Raw genomic sequence first — 23,405 nt, forward strand, 5'->3', positions numbered from 1 at the left:
TAAAGATTAAAATTCATAAATAGATTAAGATTTGACCTAGCAAGTACATGTTACTTGAACATGTTACTTGAACATGCTTTAAAGAGATAATTGTTTCATATCAAAATAAAACAAAATCAGATCTTACCAATTAGATGTTTTGTATGCCAATATACACCTACATTCAGAATTTTGCTTTTGTAATCATTCAACATGCTCAAAATGGGAAGTATTCCTAACAAAATACTGAAACATCTACACTTCAATTCAAACATTTCAAAATGGCGAATTCTGTGTTGACTCCAGTACAATCTGCATTTCATTGGCTGATTTGACTTGTTTACTGTTCTTGCGAACTTCCTGCAAACATTCAATTTGTTAAATGTTTCCTGCGAACTTGCTGCGAACAACAGATTGGCGTGTATGTTTCTTGCAATGTTCCTGCAAACATGTTGAGTTCCTGCGAATTTGCTGCAAGCTCACAGCAATTGCAGCAATGTTTGCCGCAAGATCGCAGCTAGCCGCAATCATCTGCGAACAAGAAAAGTTTCTTCCTGCGAACAATTTTGTTTGCTGCAAACTTGCAGCAGACTTGCTGCAGGTCTGCAGCAAACATAACAGTTTGGTAAGGGCATCCCTCTCTTACCAAGGGATCCTTCGATCCATACGGAATCACAACAGACAGTCAGAGTCAAATCCTGATAGCAGACTGTTACAACAATCGTATCCATATCTTAAATCAAGACGGACAGTTCCTCCGTTACATACAACTTAAACTAGACCTCCCTTGGGGTTTGTGTGTAGACACAAGAGACAACATCTTTGTGGCCGAATGGGGGAGTGGTAAAGTCAAGAAAATCAAATTCATGCGGTAACTTTACTAACTATGCAGTGAATTACCATTACCATGTGTGTTTGAGATCAGCCAAGAGTTATATTATTGGCCAGAATTGAACGTTCTAGACCTCTTCATAATTTATCCTGAAGCATTCATTGAAGAAATAAGTTGTTTGAAGAAATCACTGATAACTGATTAAAAGATTTATTCCTGTTCATCAATCTACGTTACTTAGTATAAGAATTGACTTTGTTTTATTGAAATATTTGAAAATAACACACATAGAGACGGATGTGTAACAGTAAACGTAATATATATAACTGATGCAATTTAATTTAAGCTTGAAGTCAAGTTTCTTTCTAAACTTCAGAGTCACGATTATGAGCGATATAGATTTGATGCAGAAGATTCTTAAATTAGAAATCCTACTCAAAATATATCCTCAGTTAAAATTTCAATGGTTGTGTTTGTTTGTTAATCTATATATTGTAAAAAAAGAAAAAAAAAAACTGTCTACAACACCTTTTTTCAAAATGTCAAACATTTTGAAAGCAAATGCAAAAAACTTCCTAGATTTTTATTGAATTCTGTAATGGTGTTACTTACCTAATTAAAAAAATATATATATTACAATGAGATGTTTTTGATCAGAGTGCAGCTGTTCTAGTTTGTAATTTTATATAAGAAAAGATAGGAGGAATCTGGATTTTAGACACTTTTGGGGTGTATATTTTAAAATTATGTTTCCTGATATTTGAATAATGAGGAAATAGGGGGAAAAAATTATTGTTGTCTTCCTCTTGAAACTAACCTAAAATGAAATTCACAAAACTTTTCTTAGCGAACAGTATCTGGCATAAGTATGACATACAGGCATCATCAGAGAATGCAAATTCATTTTTTTATGAAATTATGACCCCTTGGGAACGCAATTGGAAATCAAAGATTCAAAGAGAAATTTATAGAAAAAGTCTTGCAAAATCTTCTTCAGAACAGATGGGCAATAATGATAGCCCCAAGGGATGGGCCACAATAGGAAATCAAAATATTATAAGGTAGTATATATATTAAAATCTTTTAAAATCTTGTAGCTAAAGATGAAAATTCATGTTTGATTAAATTACGATCCTCTGAAGTATGAGAAGCCACTGCTTTAGATCAAATTTTATGTGGAAAGACATAAGAAAAAATAATTATAAAAGCTAAAGAACAGCTATGTTATGATCAGTGAAATTAAAATGCAAGTAACCTCGTACTGTAAATCCAAATTTGTTCAAATTATGGCCACAGACAGTAGAGTGGGACTGCAGTAGGAGATCAGTTTCCCATAGAAATGTATCAGAAAATCTTTAAAATGTTTTTTTTCTCAGGAACAGCTGGATATTTAGTAATGATATTAGTATGAAAACATACACGGGTAGTGCTTAATCAAATTTATTCAAATGTTGGTCCCCAGAGGTAGGATCGGACTAAATAGGAGACACAATTTTACATAGTAATACATTTTAAACCGAGGCAGACTACTGATAGTTAAGTTGATGTTACAGGGAATTCAAAAAGCTCTTTTAAAGTCGGTATTTCGTAAATTCTTTTGCGTTGTAATGACCCTGTTTTCAAATATAACCTATCATTGGGTGATATTTTGGCTGACGTGTTACATAATCTTGTTAGGCTGTTAGGCAACTGTCTACCTGATCAATACATAAGGACATTAAATGGTGCCCTGTGTCAAGGATTACAACCTCCTAGGCACGTAAAAGATCGTTTCTCTGGATTCCGAAAAAGAGTAGGCTCACTCGGGGCCGCCAGAGAAACCAAAACCTTTCATAAACTGATTATCCGCCGAAACATCGCTGAAATATTGCCGACTCGGCGTTAAAAAATAAGCAATCAATCAACCAATACATAGGGCTCACGGCAGGTGTGTCCGGTCGATCGAGAATACTTACTCCTAGACACCAGATCCTACCTCTGAAATTTAAAAGGAAAAAAAATACACAATCGTACCCATGATGTACATTACCTATGCTGGATTCCTAATTTACAGAAACAAAATCTTGCAAAGAAAGATACATAGTGGGTTCTGGTATATGTTCCATCAAGCCTTCTATACACCTCATATAGATCACAATCTATATCGCAGCTGCAAAATAAATAAATTAAAAGAAAAAAACCCATATGTTACATGTGACTGTTTAAAATTTTATACAATGAAATATATGAAGATAACGAACAGTAATCAAGCTCAAAAGTCCATCAAACAATACAAAATAGGAGCAGAGTAAACACGGACCTCCAAACATCAGAGGTGGGTACAGGTGCCATGGAGGAGTGAGCATCCCCTGCCGACCGGTCACACCCGCCGTGTGCTCCTTGTCATGATCGGGAAATAACGGAAAAATCCGTCGACAATTCAGTGTGTAAATAATGGCCTAACAATTTGTATGAAAAACGTCAGTCAGCATTTGCCTCAATGATAAATTGTATTTGCTGACAAGGTCATTGTATCGACCATAGAACTTACGAAATGATGACTTTAAACGAGACAGCTGATATTCTTGTTTCATCAACTTGTTTGTCAATAATTTACCTCGTTTTAGAAATTGTACATACGTAGAGCATGCTTTTGCGCATCGAATCAACTGAGAGATATATACCCCGTATGCAGGTGATGAGTATATTGCTGCATAAGTAAGGGAAGTTGACGATTGAAAAGTTAAAGTCATCACGTTTATCATAAAGCTTGGTTGTTAGATTACCATTAACGTCTTTTTCAAGTAAAATATCCAAATATGAAACAGATGTGTCAGACTCTGTGGTATCTTTTATCTCAAGCTCACAAGGATATATTGTATCGACATAAGAATGGAAATAGCCATTGTTAATTGACAATACGTCGTCGATATATCTAAATGTCGAGTTGAAGGCCACAGCAAGTGTTTTCTTCTTTTCACGTACAAGATTTTGGACAAATTCTGCTTCATATGAATACAAACCATTCCCCAACACTTTATATAACCATTCCCCATTACTTTATATAACCATTCCGCGACACTTTATATATATAACCATTCTCCTTGGTAAACTAAAGACTATGTTTTTTGACATCGTAGACAACTGCTGTTTTTCAATAAAAATTGAATTCCCAAATTAACAGACATTGAAAATATATAGACAAACACATTAACTCTCAGCACAAATAGATCACAATTTAAAAACATAAAGCATTCATTTAGGCCACTTCAGTACACTTTCTGCAAAGGCAATCAAAGGACAATAACTCTTTGAAACTCTTCGATTGAAGAACAAACAAAATATTGAAATAGCTCCAAGAATTTATGAATATGATAGGTTTAACATATCAGTGTATGGAACTGAGTGATTTATCTCTCAGGATGACTTTCAGAGCTCTTTACATGATGGCCTAATGGATTAATAAATTACAAAATCATAATAATCGAACCTAGATATTAAGTCCAAAGATCTACATAAGATTAAAACATAACTTGCTATTTCTTTGCAATACTAATCTTAACTTTAATAAATTAAGAACGTTTAGAACGTTTTTTCTCTGACACATTAATATTCATTTACCAAGTTTAAATCAAAATACTTTATTTTATTCATTATCTTTAATTTTAGTTCATCATCATTAAATGATTTTATCTAAAGGTTAGGGTATGTCTAAATATAATCCAAAATATATCAAATTACAACACAGTCAGAAACATTGACCTTTACACACAATGTCAGACAAAATCTCTGAATGGAATCCAAAATCAAAGGTTTCCCACCATGCAATATCAACTGACTAATACAATTTATGGAAATGGACAATGCCCTTATTTATAGATAGATTGTTTCCTTAAATTTCCAATAACCTACAGTCTTTGGGTTAAACACTCATTAAAATTAGCATTGTAGGCAGTAATAAGGAATAAAAAAAACATATTAATAATATTAATTTATGGACGAATGAATGAATTCCTGAAATAAAATATAATAAAATATAATAAAATAAAATTGCATGTCAAATGATTTTAACAAAGTAAATTGCAGATGACCAATCACAAGATATTTAAATTTATGTGTTCCACTTTAAATTTATTAATCCATTCATTTGTATTTATATGATATGGTATGGAAGGGTGGGGGTGGGGGCTGGGGAAGGTGATAGATCATCTTTTTCCACAGTATACCTTTATATGGTAAACATGTCTATACATTGTTATAAAAATTATTTAAAACAAAAGACCAAAATAAGTAAATCGCCTTATACGCAAATAGCCTGATAATAAAACAATCGAAGAGAACAAAACTTCGGACTTTGTTTTCAAACATTGTATTAAAACAAAATTATGATTCAGCGTAGGAAAATATGAAATTCTCCTCCAACATTTTCTTTTTTGTGCTTTTTGAGTTGCATTAACGTATACAATGAAATACACGAAAAGCTATTTTTAGTTAACGTGTAAAAAATAGCAAGACATTTAAAACAGTAAAAGCAGGGCTCTGAATGGATTTGTACAATGCCAACAAAATAACGCCGGTAATAAGGATCAGTTATATGAGTATTTGTGTGCTTGCCCCTTAAAATATATTAATTGAATTTCGAATTAAAAGTATTGCAAAGTTAAACTATCAAAATAAATATAGTACTAAGTTCACAAACCTTTCAACATAACATCTGCAGGGACATGCCTTTCCGAAGGACTTCTAGACCGACACCTCAAACAAAATTCGGTGTTTAAATGAGGAAGACTCCGTTTTAAACAATTTTGAAGTTAATTTAAAGTTTCAAATAATCAATTATAAGATCAAAATGCAGAAAAAAAAATATTCAAATACAAAAGAAAGTAAGAAAAAAAGAATATTAAAATTGAAATATGACCTTTTTCGCACAATATTATTGTTTTCTTTTGTTATCGCGAAGTGATCTTTTACCTAATATAAGTTAATGTTGATTAAATTTTTTGCTCTGCTTAACATGTGTTTTTCAGATTGTCCTTCTTTGTGCAGGGATGGCCATATGTAAACCAACTTCATTAAAAGAGTATACATTTATTCATATTTATCAAATGCATTATTTTGACATCACTCCTTGTGTTAATGAATACTAGATACTTTTATACGTCGATGGAAAGTAAATTGCTATTGCTGTTGCAAAGTTTCAAGTCCAAGTGCTACTTTTATCTTCCTTTATAAGTACAACCAGTAGAGCTACAGTCTCGTCAGAGACTTCTGGTTACAATGACCAGCTGGTAGAGGGCAACAAACTTTTTTTTTTTAAAAGATGGCCCCATTGAACTATTATTGATTTATTAGATTACAGCCAGATTCCTAATATGAAGTATAACAAATATGTTTGTCACTCAGGTGATCTTTTACCTGTCTGTTTCTATCCTAGTTAATTGGTTACTTGTCTGTCATAAACTTTGGAATATTTTCAGCTTGTTCTATAGAACAACTGAACAAACTTTGCCCATTTTGTCATATAGCAACAATAAATGAAGCAGAAGTTAATATTGTGAATCTTTTTTATCTCTGTCTCCCTGGCGCCTAAGGGTTGGGGCCAAAACTATCAAAATTAATGCATGCTTCTAAAGTCATCTATTATACTCCCATAGTGAAGCAGTCAAATTCTTGGCATGATTATTATACATGTAGGCAATGTGCCCTCTTCAAAAATTGTGAACTTCATATGGTTGAGAACTTATTGTAGGGTTTCATTTGTCAAATATTGAAAATACATTTTTATATTTACATTTTAAAATTTCTCTGTCTGAGACAAAACTACAAATAGTAAAAAATACTTGATTTCTACATAACGCTACTGGTTCATCGATAGGCGTGGTTAAAAAATCACGTACGGGGCAGCACACGGAGAGACAAAAATAGGTGGGGCTTGTAGCACGTGAATTAACGGAATTGATAGCATGTAAATATAGGGAATAACTGTTAGATTTTTAGCTCTTCTGAGCCAAAGCTTCAAAGAGCTAATGCTACAGCCATTTGTGCGGTGTGCGTAAACTTTTTAGATTATGGGCCCTAATTTAAGAACCCCTTGGCAATTATTGTCAAAGAAGAAGGTATGGTTTTAGCTTTATTGTACCCTAAAAATTTATTGTTTTCAAAAGTTTTGAAACTGGCTTAAATATTAGTTGAGTATATGACTGTAATAAATCAGGAAAGAATATAGCAAGATGGAGTACCATTCTGGATATATGACGTCATTAATTTGATGCATTTCTCTCTTTTAAACAGAAAAGGGCTCAAAATGACCCATTTCAAGGGTTATTTTCCTTAAGAAAATAGTGTCCACAGCCGTCGCCCACGTTAATTTTTAGATATGTTGTGTAAAATTCTTTGAAAAATCACATATCTCAAAATCTTTGTGGGCGATGCCTGTGGACAATATTATCTGAAAGAAAATTCCATTGAAAATTGATGTCTTCTGCAACTTTTTAAGAAAATACGGGAAAATGCACAAGTTTATGACGTCACAATTAGCATTTGGAAGGTCATGTGAGAAAAAAGATTTGTATGATCTTTCTGCATGGAATTTCAATAATTCAAAAAGCATGAGTTTTAATTTTTTACATCACTTTTATTTTTAAGAAAAACACAGGGCAAAATTTGTATTGAAACCGTACCTTGTTCTTTGTCACAGGGTATCCTTGGCCCAAGATCTCCTGTTCATACTAAAACTAGGGTTGTGATCCTTAAAAAGGAGGGGGGGATAATTGGGTAAATAAAACCAAACGTACTGGTTGCTAAAAAATCTTCTTCTCAAGAACCACTGGGCAGATTATCACCAAACTTACATAAAAGGATGAGGATATGTTGTAGATTAAAAAATTGTTCAAGGCATCACCCTGGGGCAAAGGACGTGGTCTCAAGGTCACTTCAAAGTTGACCAAAAATTACAATTTATTAAAATGTTGATATTTTGCTTACTATAAGGACTAGGATCATCAAATCTTGTCAGTTGATGCATCTAAGGACCTCATATCATGTTAACTCAAAAGTAGGTCACGGTGACCTACTTTTTAAATTTTGCGGCCATTCTTTTTCAAAATGATTTAGAGGCATATTTTCAACAATTTAAGGCCTATGATCATCAAGCTTTGTCAGTTGATGTATGTTGGGTCCTTGGAGTACATCAACTAAAAAGTTGGTCACCTTGACCTCCTTTTGAATTTTATGGCTAATCTTTTTCAAAACAATTAAGGTCATTAATTCGAATACTGAGAGGTTAAGAATTATTAAATCTTGTAAGATGATGCATGTTGGGGCCATAAAACTTATTTATTAAAAAGTAGCTCACAGTGACCTACTTTTTGAACTTTGCAGGCATTCGATTTCAAAGCGTTTTACAGGCATAATTTGGACATTTTAAGGCCTATGATCATAAAACTTAATAAGTTGATGCATCTTGGGTCCTCAAAAAATGTCAACTGAAAAGTAGGTCACCGTAACCTACTTTTGAAATTTTATGGCTATATTTAATATTTTCTGGCACTATTTGGATAAGAATCATCAAAATTTGTCAGTTGATGTATCTTGGGTCCTCGGAGTAGCTCGACTGAAAAGTAGGTCACCATGACCTACTTTTCAATTTATATGACTTTATTTAATATTTCGGGTACTAATTGGCTTAGAATCATCAAACTTTGTCGGTTGGTGCATCTTGGGTCCTCGGAGTAAGTTGATTGAAAAGTAGATCACCGTGACCTATTTTTGAAATTTTATGGCTTTATTTAAATATATCAGGTACTATTTGGCTTAGAATCATCAAACTTTGTTAGTTGATGTATCTTGGATCCTCAGAGAATGACAGGTGATAAGTAGGTCACCATGACCTACTCTCAGGTACTAATTGGCTTAGAATCATCTTTTGTTTCTCAGATTGTTTCATCTAAAATAAAGGTCATGATGACCTACATTTGGAATTTCAAGGCTTTATCTAAATATACAGGATACTTAGAGGCTTCAAATAGAAGTGATAGGTTGCACAGTTTATCAGAAGAGCGATTCAAGGCCCTTGGGCCTCTTGTTTGGTTTCATGACGATGATCAAGCAATTGGCTTGCGGAATAACTTTATGCATAAACGCCTTCTTTTAACTAAATTCATTTTCTCTTTCAGATGGGCATGTAGAAAAAATAGTGAAATTCGATCATGCCCCCTTATTCAAGTCCTATAGCAGTAAACAGTTGAAAATCGCCCGTGTTCCTTGAAATTTAGAAACCACGCCGTATACTTGATGACAATCAGCTAATATGAACCTCAACCAAACCGTAAAATTTTGTGCCAGTTTTCATTTTCTTTGCAAGAGTTACAGAACCTTATACACTATTATGTATAATTATTATCTTTAACTTTCATAATCGTATAATACCAAATTACTCTATTCAAACTGCAAAGACCAAAATGATATAATAATACATGTATGTATATATACATAATGCATGTATATATACTTGTTTGGTTCAAATTGAAATATGGCTCACTGAGAGCATTATTGCTAAAATAAATCACAAGCAATTCACTGTGATGTAATGGAGACATTTTTGGCCCAAAACTGTGTGTGAACAGTAGGGGATTAAAAAAAAGCTACGCACGCTAACTCTGGATTCCCGCCTACATTTTACACCCATTTAATTCAATATTAATGGCAATTTGGCCATAAAATCTTTGTTGAATGCAGAAAAGAGTGCAATGGTAAATGATTAATAATTTTAATACCAGTGTTAAATAGTTAATTCCAGCTCTTTTTATAAGGGGGTAGACGATGTTTTCCAGTGAAATCAAGCTTGAAAGCATCAGCATATTTTAAAAATATTTTTGGATATGGATTATTGTTTTTTAAATCTTTTCTTATGTTTCACGCATATAAAATTACGCATAGTTATGTAATTGATAAAATACAACGTTTAAGTTGTAAACCCCCTTCGAAATTGGTGAAAAAATGAAAATTTTTGTCGATTTTGTCTGTAAACATATCCCCCCGTGAAACACAAGAAGCTTTGGTATGAATTTGTGAAATATCAATCCATATTATTACCTGTAAAAAGGAATTTCTGTTTCTCGGGGTGGGGGGATGTTTTAAAAATATTTTCCGTTTTCCGTTGATTTCTATGGTGAAAAACACAAGTATTACCAAAATTATACAGTTTTCTCTCTTTCTTTTCCTAAATAAATAATTTTTTTATGAAAATTCATATAAAGATCTTTAAATATATGAAAAATCATTCAAATATGTTAACTTTTGAAAATTGACTTGGAGGTAGGAGGGAGAACAATACTATCGTTCGCAGTTCTTTGTGGAATCTTTGCTTGTACCTCATTACCCAAGTCTGACGATGACCTATATTTAAGTACATGTAGTATACTCTGCATATAGCAGCTTCATTATACAATGTACAAACATTTGGGTGTCATCTGATGAAGAATCAAACTCGTTTAAAAAAATCTTTTCTGGTTCCCAGTTTTCTTGGGTACTAAGGAAACATAAACCATGGAATTCTCCGTCTACTTGGCTATGTGACTATGTTAGTTAAGACAGAATATCATAGAAGAAATTATAGGGTTAATCATATAGACCTCATTGAGATGGTTTTCATTTTCCATCAACTTTATTGATACTGTAAATGTATACCGAGTTTTCTGTAAAAAAAAATATATTGTAAGAAAGATACTTGTCTTATATTTATAAACAAATTTGGTACAATTTAAATACCGGAAAATTCTGCTACAAATAAAACTGCATCAGTACATACTGAGTAATTTTGTGTATCAATGCTTGGTTATAATAAGCTTAAGGACATAGGCAACGTAGTTTGAACTTTACTGTCCTTTTTTTCCTGGAATTGAAGAGTTCCATTGCTTGAAGGACCTGTGTGCTACTCTTTTAATTTCTATATATGGTGCTGGACACTTCTTCTAAAACAAAATTGGATGACAAAAACATCTAGAATATATCTTTAATATTTTTTGTATATTTTTCTTTGAATTATACAAGAATTTTTATCAATTGATATCTATTCAAAACCCCTGGTAATAAATGCATGCTTTTTTTTGTCTATGAACATCTAATGGTACTATAATTTTAAATTAAGAATATCTTGAACAATTATCAGTAGGTAAGGTCCGCTGCGTATGTCCTTAATATCAGACTTGATTAAAATTCTGGCAAATTACTACTACTGCCCCAGCTCGACTTAAAATGGTAGATATTACTTCTCAGTGAAAAATGACCCCCCCCCCCCAAAAAAAATGAAATGTTTCAAGTCTCAATCTATCAATCTATCAATACTATTTTAGCTCAGAATACAGGTATCTGATTGGTGAATTGTTCAATGATTGTATATGCCAACTGCATGATTTAATGAAATCTCTACTTATGGCGCTTGCAGCTTGAATTGATTCTAATGTTACATTAATTTTGCATTGTAAAATTCTATAGTGCAATTTTTTTTTTAATTTCCAAAATGTATCATGTCACATGTTTTTCAGCTTCTTTGAATCTTAATTGAGCCTTATTAATAGGGATGGGTATCGCCAAAAATTTCGTATCGTGATATATCACGATTCCCCCCCCCCCCCAAAAAATATCACGATAATATCGTGATATTTTTACACGGAATTTTTACTACATTTCTGATGAATTTCTGTAATTTTTCTTACAAATACGCTGTAAAAACATAACTTCAATTTCTTCATTTTAATTTATATAATATAAATCATGTTTGGATGCCGTAATTTAACATTTTTCAACATTTTTTAGACTCTCTGTAATTTTTATTTAATAGTTCGAATATATAAATGAATAATTTCTGCAATTTTTAATTATGTACCAAATACCGGTATTTTAGTCTCCGTATCACGATACGTATTACACAATAAAAAATCACGATATACCGGTATACCGATAAAATCGCGCATCCCTACTTATTAAAGATATATAGAAAAACAAACCACTCTCACAAAAAACTTGACATCTTGTTGCCACTTACGCAATGAAAAAACTATTAGAATATGTACGCTCATTAATAAGATAAAATTAGTCTCTCGGTTAATGTATATAAAAGACCTGATGCAGTATTTAAATGAATAAATATACAGTCAAATATCGTTATCCCGAACCCGATTGGATCGATAAAATTTCGAGATATTCGAGGACTGGAGATATTGAGGTTAAATATAATATTTTAGAGGTCCGTGTTTGCCCTGCTCACATTATTTTGTATAATTGAAATACTTATCAATATTCTCAGATTTCTTTCAATTCATAAAGAAAAATGTGGTTGGGACTTCCAATGTAGTCCGCCTACACACGAATTGTGAAATTTAGAAATAAATATTGTTGTACAATGATGTAAAACTTTGAGATGGATGTGCTCCTCAGTTCTAACGAACATGTGAAAGAAACTGTAGCTTCTGGTGACAAAATGACAACACAAAATTCCACATTCTCTAGCAAAATATTTATTCACCAAATGTACCCTACACATTCTGCGCCATATACAGGTGATTCCCTAAAGTTGTATCACTATACATAGTCAATATCACATATGCTGACATATATGTTTGCGTGCATTTATTTATAAACTTGTTTACTATATAGAATATTGAAACTTACTTCCGGGAAGACCTTACTTATCTGCAAAATAATCTTCAGTGAATGTAAACAATAAAGTTGTTATCAAATATGTATCTATCGTGACTTGAACATTACTATACATGCATGTTTAACCATAATATCAGCTGGTATGGGAAAACAAAGTGAAGCAAAGTTTTCTCGCCAAATGTTTTGTTAAGGTCGATTTATATAAATGTATACTTATGGATGTAATATTTTTAAAAATATTTAATAAACACATTTCAATAAATCAATCCTGAAATCTCCCCAAAATGAGGAATAAAAAATAGTGAAAAGTTAATCTTCATGTTAAATAGAACACATTTGTTTATTATTTAAGTACGCCATGATGTGTTTTAGCTTGGTTATAATTTAAGGCATGTCAAACCATATTACATAACACATTATCTAGGTAATTGAGGATCGTTTTAGATAGAGAATTTCCTGTTCTGTTAATGCAGACTTCTAAGATGAACAGAAATTCTAATCCATTAGTAAACAAATCGCATGTTAAATTCCTATCCAGGTACAAAAGCCGTTTTGATACTGGATAATTGATGTGAAATTCTACATGAATTAAAGATATTTCACAAGAACTTCAATTGCACTCCATTGGCACATCACAATGAATCTTTTTCTGAGCGCTATCGAATCATTAAATCTCTTCTGAACCTTTCTTGAATACAGAATTAAAGCACCTGAACTGAATATTAACGAGACCCGAGGTCATCCGAATAACCGGAACTTGATTCACTTGTGATAGTCATTTGACTCCCGTTGGGGATATTTGGAGGGTTTTCTAATACGTTTTCAAAATGCATTGGACTAGAAATAATGCTGTGATCAGCCGTTAAGTCAATGGCGGGTCTTTCTAATTTAGTCACGTGGACAAAACAACATGGCGTCGAGATCTCTGTCTTTTTCGGTGGTTTGTATTTTGGGGCTTTCTTTTTCTCAGATTTTCGCCTTTTGTGCTTCGTTTTACTGAGACTCATGATTTCGTCATCAGGATTTGACGTCAGCTTATCTATCGTACTATGAAAATCCGAAGCGGCGGTCGAATGATCGAAACTAAGTCCCGCTAGTCTCGTGTGATCCGTAGACAGGGACATTGTGTGAAAATTCGGGTGTTCGGCTTTATACGTCGACAAATGATCGATGGCGTCTTTCCAGAGAAGAAAGCCCGTGCCTTTTTCTGCCAAAACAATTTGTAACTTCCGGTTTCTGTGGTGATCCCCGGTGTCTAAAACCAACACGGGGATACCTGTCATGGCGAATTTCCACTGGTCTTGGTTCCCTTTAACTTTCCCGAAATAAAGATTGGCAAGACATTGACACACAAAAACTTCAGTCTTGTGACTACGATAAAACATATCCACTTGTAGCAAATCTTCTTCTGTCACGCCCTCGGCAAAGTTACACACATTTAGTCCAGGTCTATTTGAACCACTAGGAGTTGGGTCCGAAATATCTGATATTGTTAGTCGTTCTTTGCTCCCAGATAAATTACTTTTGCCCTGTGGGCCGAATTTATCAACGGCATCATATTTCTCTGAGATTCTGTTAATTCCTTGTTTGGCCTGCTGGGCCTTCTGTTGCATATGAATAATGTCCTCTGTCGTACAGTAAGTACTCTCCGAGCTGTCGTGAATCGTTAGGCCCTCCATTGAGGGCAAAGGCACACTACCGATATCTGGCCCCGGCTGATCGTCCACAATTGGAGGAGGTGGCGGTGGTAGCTCCATAGACACATCCATCTGTCTCAGAAAGCTTTGTGTATCCTTAAAATTTTGAATGTAAATCCACTGAATATATCCTGTTATACGCTAAACTAAACATGTAATTGTTATCAAACTTGCACACGATTACCGGAACAACACTAACTATACTGATTTAGCATCTCACTGCGATGACGGCGGAAGCTGTGACGTTTGACTGTATCCTTAATTCAAGATGACTGTGTCGGTTTTCTTAAAGCAAAACAATCACAAGCGTGTAAGTGTATTTCGCCTATATATTAAACCACTTGTCACCGGAGATATATTTATTTATATACATATCCAATTATTTACTGGGCAAAATGTACATGTATTACCATGCATATGAATAAAGAGAAAAAAGGAAAATCGATTTTTAAGGAGTTTCAGAAAATTTCCCTCTTCCTTGTACATTTATAATATTATACATACTTATCATGTAATTAGCCTCATCACACAAATATCACAAACTTATTTTAAGGTATCACACGCATGGTTAAGGTGGTGCCTACGGAAGCTGTGACATCACACATGTATTGCAGGATTATGTTGGTTATCACTAATTCACAAGGAACAGATCAGTTGCAATTTTTAACATGCATCAGCAGACCTGCAGTATGCAAACGGTGATCTGTGGAAAAAAGAGGAAAAACATGGTTTATTCAAATTCCTTAAATATTATCATCTACTGAACCAAAAATCTCTGATGACACTGTTGCTCTACTGATTACAGTACAAATTAAGATGCACTTGGATAATCGGGACATGTAACTTTTTTGTCGAGTTTTCATATGTCTCTGTAACAGTTCTTCTTCCTCTAGATTAAGCAAAAAAAAAAAAGGTGTAGCTTTTTGAATTAATTTTCTTGCTGGGGGGGGTGGGGGGGGGTTAAAGATTTACCGTTTTAGAAGCCAAGTCAACGTTGTAAGAAATGTACATTAGTATTGCCTTTATGCATAAAGTTTTACTGGGGGCAAAATCAGAGAATGTGTACCATTTGTAAAATTGTTTTTACGGACGATTGACACATTACAAATACAAAACACATAGCAAAATGTACAAACAATTATTCAAAACAAAGAAACCTGAGCGCGAGGGGTACCGATGGAGTCTTCAGATAATATCTACTGACAGGAAAGTAAACAAGATATTTTTTCCCCAATATTTATCTATTTGCGTAAAGGAAGGACTTGTCCTTGAAATCAAAAAGATATTAATAAAATTCCAATGATCAGCCACTTAACAACGGGAGATAACTCCTCAAGAACGAGAAAGTTTGAATCTATACTTCAGTCACGTGACTAAATTAACACAATACTCACACAGGGCCCTTCATTTTTATGTCACTCTAATTTTTTTAAAGCAAGAAACAGTCTGAATATTTGAAACAAAAGATTGAGAAGGGCAACTAATCTAAGCTGCTCTTTTCTACTTCCTATCCTTAGCTTTAAGTTTATGTACTTAACACGGAAACACGTGTTGAAACAATTAATTGATTTCTAAACAAGATTTCCTTCTTTAATGCTTCAACATTTTTTCATGATTGTCTGATATAAAGAGAAGAGCACAATAACTATGCTCGAGCTAAAGGATGTGTTCGAGTACGTATTTTAACAATCTTTGCAATAGTTTCAATTTCTAGAAAGTATTTTTTTCATGAGATCAAACAATTTAAATTGATGAAATTAGGTCTATAACGTAGAGTGAAAAATTCTCGAGAGAGACGTTAAACAACGTAGAAGCAATTTCACCTGGAGTTGGGGGCAACTTAACGGAAATTCTCGACATGTACAACAACTGTTAAATAACTTTCTTTCTGTTCTACTGGTCTGTAAGGTAGAATGTGAAGGTACTTGATCAGTTAATGTTCATACATCTATGTCAAAGCCTACTGCTGAAGAGGGGTCAGTAGATTTAACAATGGTCTGTCGTTTCTTTTCCTTATATACAACCAATGATACACCTTTGTTCGAACCTTTATTTCGCCTTCAGAAGGCAGTCGCTCACCTCGATAAAGGACCATATTAATGTGCATTGCAGAAAATTCCAAAGCAGGACACCAACAACAAGGTGAACTAAATTACGGCCAACATATCAAACAAAAATCAATACAATCATCTTGAAAAGACACTGATTAAATCAGATATTTCTACCTTCCTACAGCGATTATCTTGTACCGCTGGTTACACTAATCGATAAATAACTAAAAACATATTCTAAATTCAACACTGACAATATGAATATTTTTCTCTAATTTGATGGCTTTAAGCATCTCGTTCCTCTTCATTCCCCCCATTCAAACCTTCTTGTTTAAGCCATTAAGCCCTTTACACGGTGAATATGAGGAGTGTTGCAATCACGAGAACGCTTATAAAACACTTGTCTGTTTCCGAATTCCTAGTCAGATTATGCTTCTGTTCCAAGTTTTGAGATGACATTTACTCGCTTTTGTTTCAGAGGTTCTAAACTGGTTCTATAAACTGGTTATATTACACACTGGTGAATTGCAGACGTTTTTTATGCCAGTTGAATCACTCAGCAGACGTGAATTAGCATTTTATTCATGACTTCGCATCATTCTTCGTCAGATCTTGGTCTTTTTCCTCGTTATTTATTTTTTTTAACCTTTACTCGTGAAACAATACTCTGAATGCATAACATTTACGAATATGAGACCTCGACCTTTTGACCTCAAAATCAATAGAGGTCTTCTTCAAGTCATAGGGAGTTACGATATCCTCTGTCAAATTTTATTGCAAAAGCTTATTAATAAGATCTTTTAGAGATATCACCCGGAAACAAAGTGTTAAGGCATAATGAAACGGGCGGACAGACAAACCCGTATTAATATCCCCCGATTTTGGGGTAAGCGGGGAACAAAAATGACGGGGATTTTACAAGGAAATGTAAGATAAAAATACATGGTGATTTTTTTTACGTTGAAAAATTGTGCTTAAATAGATAAAGATTTCTATGAATCTAAAAGAACTTAAAGTACTAGTTTGAGAGAGTGTAATTTTTCCTTCAGAAAAAAAGGAATGGAATTTTGTAGAATATTTTATGCTTTTCAGAAACCTGAATACAATTTTTTTTTTTTATTTATTTAAACGTAGGACAAGTTATTCATCGAATTTATTATTGGCATTCGATCACGTGGAGAGAAAAAAAGGAACTCACAAGTTTGTTTTTCAGTGTTTTCGATCCCGATATTCATTCTACATTCGGCAATTTAAGCCAAGAATCCTGATGGCGTTAAGAATCTATAAGATACTGCTTGATTAACCCCCCAGATTCTGAATCACAGTTGTTGCATGCATATACATATCATAAAATGTACAGAGATTTAATTCGTTTTGCAAAGGAATTCAGCATCACTCCTTTGTGGTGTTTTAATTAATATCCGGATTCTTACATAATGTACATTGTACTTGAATAGGCTACTCCCAAAACGTAAAATACTTGTGTATGATAAAACAAGCCTTTGTTTTTCTGTATAATTAGCGATGGGAATACCACGACAGTCTCTTGTTACAAGAGTATTCGAGTTACAAAAACACACCCTCCACTCGACATCTAAACTCTTCAACCCGGTCAATTGTCTCCCCGTCTGTGAGTAGAGCCATTTATTCCGGGTCCCAGGTGATTATCCCGGGTCCCAGGATATAGAGAATATTGCGAGAATCAATAGAGATTTCTATTATCGTAATAGCTCGTCAGAATACACAAAATATACATGAATCAATATCCGGACAGGCATTCATTTCTATTTATTGGTAATACCCCCCCCCCCCAAAAAAAAAAAAAATAAAGAAAAATTCTGAGGAACAACAAATGGACATCATATTTCAATTTTCAATTTGCTGCTAGCTTTAACTGGAAACGATAAACATGACACTGAAACATCAAAACAATATATGTGAATTCAGGTAAATAACCTTAAGCTTGTTTTCTTTTGTATGAGTCAAATTAAATGCTACATGTCATTATATAAATACTGTCTTTTTGTGCTTACCACTCATTATTTAAACCCTGCATTTCAACAACTTAAAACGTTTTAACGATATAGATTATGTAATTGGGAATTAATTTCAAAATTGCTTAGATGTAAGAAGACTGAGAGAAATTAAATAGATGTTAAATGGAAGGGAGGTATCTCAGTTAATTTTAATGCTAATGGATGGGCGCAGACCAACAGACAGACGGATAAATCGCTCAGGCAATAAAAACCATTAATTTTAGTGATAAAGAGCCATAAACTAAGTTGTTTAAAAGAATTACAAAAAATAATTATTAGCCTGCTGGTTTGTACCAAATTTTAATGATTCCTGATAGTTATTCTTACGTCACATTGTATATATCATGTATATAGAGTGAGTTCTACAAAATATCTCTAGCAATTATCGAGTTGTTAAAAATGGACGCCAGGTGTCTACCTCCCGACATAAGACAGCAGTCTCGCCCAAAGTTTATAGTCGAACTGAAATCATCTTTTATCTGCCTGCTTTCTTCTTATAATAGGTGTACTTGCTAGTAATTAATTAGAATGTTCTATTTATTAGCATGCTATATTAACATTTGCATCCCTTCTAAATTAAAGGATCAGGAAAATCAAAATAGATCTTTGTTCTACTTATTTAGATAATTAGATGACCGAGAACTAATCAGATACAAAAATAAGTGTTTTCTGAACAACATTTAAATGGTTGATTTTAAGTATTTCCTAAAAAGTAAGAGGGAAAGTAATTAAAGTTTCTGAAAAGTAGATAAAACCTATTGAAAAGAATACATAGGTGTACTTTGTTTAAATACTTGTCGCCCCACTCTTCCTGTTAACATAATATTATGACTATCATATATCATTTAGATCTATTGCTATTGGGCCATTAACCAGCGAATTGATAAATAAATACAGATATATGTTACTATATACATATGCATCTTCTATCTGCTACTAAATATAATTTCCGTATCAGTGTGGTCACGTGGGCTGATATCTCTACAGATCTGTGATAGAGAATGACATCCGGGTCTGACACAGATAAACAGATGATAAAGAAGACATTACTTATCAACTGTCAATATACATGTGTGTGCAGGACTGTCGGGATGATAAAGATTGTGAAAAATGTATCTTTGAATATATGGTGTAAAATATAAAATAATATTGGGTCTGAAGTTAACGTTTTTGATAGGGCATGTACATGTAGCATTTTTTTAAAAAAAATTTTGTTTCAAATGTTTCCTGGAAACTTTAACAAGCACAAATCATATTTTAAAACCCTCATTACGGGGAGGGAGAGGGGGTTCGACCATACTGCAACAAAAAGCAATGGGGGGGGGATAAATGGCCATTCAATGATATTTCCAATATAATTAATAGACTAATTTGCACAAGACTTCGGGGGGATACCCACTCCTCCCTCTCACCCGATACTACGTACCTGTTTGATTATATGGTTAGATATGATTTGAATTAAGTACATGTATATTTATCTGACATAGTCTACATCAATTTCATCTCTCTCTCTCTCTCTCTCTCTCTCTCTCTCTCTCTCTCTCTCTGAATTTTTGTCACATGCTAAGAATGATACTAAGATTAACAAATTAATTAATGAACAGTGTATAGAGATGACAAACCTGCATCTATTTGTTCGAAGCATTCAATACAACCCAGTGATTAATCCCAATGCATGATCTGTCAATCAGTTTGCGCCTCTCGAAATACTCCCACGCAGACGTGCATACATGTGCATTTATCAAAATTTTCTGATTTGTGTGAATCAGATATGAAAAAATAGAATGACACGGAGATTGCACATTAAGATAGAAAAAAGAACCCGCATTATATGTTGGTTTTTCCATCTTTTATTGCCATTGAGAAGTTTTATGACAGAGGAAATCTTGATAAAAAGGAAATATTGACAAAACATTCCCCCACTTCAACGGCCTTGGACGTCCATAGGTAATGCATAATGCACAAAAGCGACAGAGAGATTCGAATTCTTTATAAATCAATGCCCTTAAAGAACTCTAGTTCTCTTGTCAAGTTAAAAATTCATTATGCTATTTAAACCCTTAATTACATTGAATCGATCAGTATTTCCACATGAATTTATTTCACTGTATTAAATATGAATAATTCATAATAAAAACAAAATGTAATCTTTTGAAAAGCGATGTATTTCTGATCGAAGATTTCATGGAGAGAGAGAGAGAGAGAGAGAGAGAGAGAGAGAGAGAGAGAGAGAGAGAGATATTAAATTGCCATATATTTGGAATATGTGTGTGTCTTCACCAATAACCACATACTTGAGTGTTATTAGTATATACATTTAAAAACTCCTTTTATCTTCGCTGTAAATACTCAGAATTCCATTTGTCAATTCATAAAAGGAAATTGAAACTGGTCATAAATCGAGTACAATTGCTTCACGTGATAATAACATTCCAAATTTTGTTTACATACGCAGAGACTCAGAGCATAACAATTAATGACTATACACATGAATAACAAGTGAAGTAAACTTTATTAATGTTTATCAAAAATAGGTTCCATGTTGTTGACTTCATTTTTTCTATATACGAAATGGTGTTAGTTTTCACCAGGCTTTATCTTTATATAGATCTTCGGGATATTTTTTAAAGCAAAAGTTAGTTTCAAGATTGATATGTAGGCGGTGATGTGACTTTTTCAAAAATGTTATGTCGTTTGTAAAACAATTATAGGGTATAAAATTAACCAAACAAGTTCAAAAGCTACCAAAAACAATTTGATAACTTGGGGATGGGGATGGGTAGGGATCTTTAGCTATTTTTGTCTACGGATTTTGTTTTATCTTAAATCGTCGCATATTTCAGAAATTTCCGAAAATAGTCCACGACAAAATTCCTCTGAGCTCGTGTCTTATCGGGCTATGTACTTCCTTTATTTCAAACTCTCAATGTCAACAATAATTGTGACATTTCATTTTAAGTCGGTAGCAACTTAAAATTTCACCTTTGTTGATAAGAATAGGGGTAAAAAGCACATTTTAGCGGTTAGAGGCCCCTCAGGGTGAATAATGGGTTTATTAAATTTTGCACAAGCATTTTTTGTTCGTTAATGGGGTACGAAAGTCGATGCATGGTTTAGTAAACAATTTTGATATAGAAATCAGATAAACAAAATCAAATAAGTAATACGATATTATAATTTTGTTCTAATGGTAAATTTCTCTTTCTAAGTGCTGTTTATGATAGTTTTTGTGTTGTTTTGTGCCAACATTCAACATGTTGGAATAATTAGATTAAGTAAAAGATAACGATTCCCGTGTTCTCTATGACTAATAATATATTGGTCGGGTAAGGAAAGAAAATAAGACCTCTCAACATATCGTGAGAGAGTGATTTTAAATATTCTGATCTGTTTGATTATGTAACTGGCATGGACGTTTTTCTAAGATTAACGTATAATATACATGTGTATTGCAGAGTTGAACATATTGAAGGCAAGAAAAACAGAAACAACTCCTGTACAGCGGTCAAAAGGGGAATTTTTGATAACTGATTAATTCTTCCCCAATCCTCTCATCTCTCTCTCTCTATATATGACTCCCGTCTCTCTCTGTGTGTGTCTGCATGTAGTTAGATCTGTTTCTTTCTTTCTCTCTGTCTTTCTCTCTCTCTGTATTCTTTCTTTCTTTCTCACTGTCTTTCTCTCTCTCTGTATGTCTCCTATGTCTGTATCTCTCGTCCTCTCTCTCTCTCTCTCTCTAACAGTTGTGACACGGAACACGAGCTTCATCCAGATAACACATTTTTTGCCAGATAAAAAAATTTAAGTTATTCAAAAACACTAGAATGAATATGAAAGATTGAAAGATTTTCTATTTCAGGGAGTCGTGGAAATCGGGAGCATATTCACCTCTCCCCCCCCCCCCCTTCACTCCTCGTGACAAATTGTTAAATCTGTTACATCAACTGATTACTTCTTAAATAGGAAATACCAAATATCTTGGTTTCGCTTTATTTTCTAAATTTGAATTTATCATTTCTTAAATGTGTAAAATGAAAACAAAAGATATTCATTGTCCCAACATCAAGGTTTTTTTTTTTTTTTTTTTTTTTTTAAATCTTATACAATGGGTATTGACTTACCTTTGGTAAATTAGGTTTTAAACATCCTGATCGAAAAAAATTTCCGGCACAAATGATTCACTTTAAACACGTGGTGAAACTCACAGGTAAAAATTCATGGGTTGTTTACAAAACGTATTACTCAACGATACGGAAAGAAAAAAAAATAAATCGGTAACGTGCTTTTAACCCGTAGATAATAAATGCAGCACTTATGAACCAAAGCGCTTGCTGTTCACAATATGTGATGCAGACGAGGGTTGTTTCAATGGCTCACATCCGAAAGTGAATCATAACATTGGTGTGCGTTTTCGTCTGCAAGATCAATAGGTTCCTCTCTCTCGTCTGCCATCACGGAATGACATTTACCTAGAAATGAGTGGGCGGATCAAAAACAAATTTTGCTCTGGCATTTTCTAAATTCAACCCGTTGCATGACTGATAGAGATGAGATTCATTAAATATGCATGCTTATTTAATTAGTGTTCTTAAATATTTACCACAGATGACCAGATTTAAGAGACACATGTGGGAAAAAATATGGTATTGTTTATTACTGTAATCAATCTCGGAAGGGGAAATTGTCCATGGGTTGAATTTTTCCAGTTTCACTAAAGTTATGATGTTTGGTCTTAAACACTTTATTTCCATAATTTATATACGAGGACACTGGGTTTATATAAACGATTCATTGATTGATTAGGAAAATTTCGGATAACCCCTCCATTGTACCCATTTACATTAACATTCAGTTCAGTTCGCTGTATTAACTTGAGCTCTTCAGTTACAAATAAAAATGCCAAAAAAAAAAAAAAAAAATATTCTTTTTAAATTAGATTAGTTATTGTATTTTAGTCTTGCTTAGTACCAGCGTTAATTATGGAAGTAATTTGCAAATTTATGCCTGGTTTCGATCAAAGTCCTAAATAATACATTATACAGTTAATGTACTTCAAATCCTAAAAAAAAAACAAGTTTCGTTTTGAAAACAAACAAACAAACACTCTTGACGCTGTGTTTTATGAGACTTTTTAAGTAGAGAGGATGCGGTATTCCTGTACGCCCAGGCATGA

At 33.4% G+C, this 23,405-nt stretch overlaps 1 protein-coding gene across 2 annotated transcripts; it reads right to left on the reverse strand.

Moving 5' to 3' along the window:
• Positions 1-12,290: 12,290 nt before the first annotated feature.
• LOC133186341 (uncharacterized) lies at positions 12,291-22,625 on the reverse strand. 2 transcript variants are annotated; one of them, XM_061321595.1, is made up of 3 exons: positions 22,354-22,625; positions 14,650-14,848; positions 12,291-14,430 (listed from the first exon to the last, which is right to left on the reverse strand). In XM_061321595.1, exon 3 carries the CDS (start codon positions 14,215-14,217, stop codon positions 13,171-13,173), a length of 1,047 nt encoding a protein of 348 aa, XP_061177579.1. In that variant the 5' UTR covers positions 14,218-14,430; positions 14,650-14,848; positions 22,354-22,625; the 3' UTR covers positions 12,291-13,170. The 2 variants fall into 2 exon arrangements, with proteins under 2 accessions (XP_061177579.1, XP_061177578.1); XM_061321594.1 differs by having other exon boundaries at positions 12,291-14,848.
• Between the last annotated feature and the right edge of the window lie 780 nt (positions 22,626-23,405).

This window comes from Saccostrea echinata, unplaced genomic scaffold, assembly GCF_033153115.1.
Source record: "Saccostrea echinata isolate AGI-Se365-2 ecotype Australia unplaced genomic scaffold, CSIRO_AGI_Sech_v1 ptg000013l, whole genome shotgun sequence".
NCBI lineage: Eukaryota > Metazoa > Mollusca > Bivalvia > Ostreida > Ostreidae > Saccostrea > Saccostrea echinata.

What these genes read in the sequence shown, in the direction of transcription:
- LOC133186341 (XM_061321595.1), bottom strand. Translation starts at nt 14,217, where the DNA reads ATGGATGTGTCTATGGAGCTACCACCGCCACCTCCTCCAATTGTGGAC.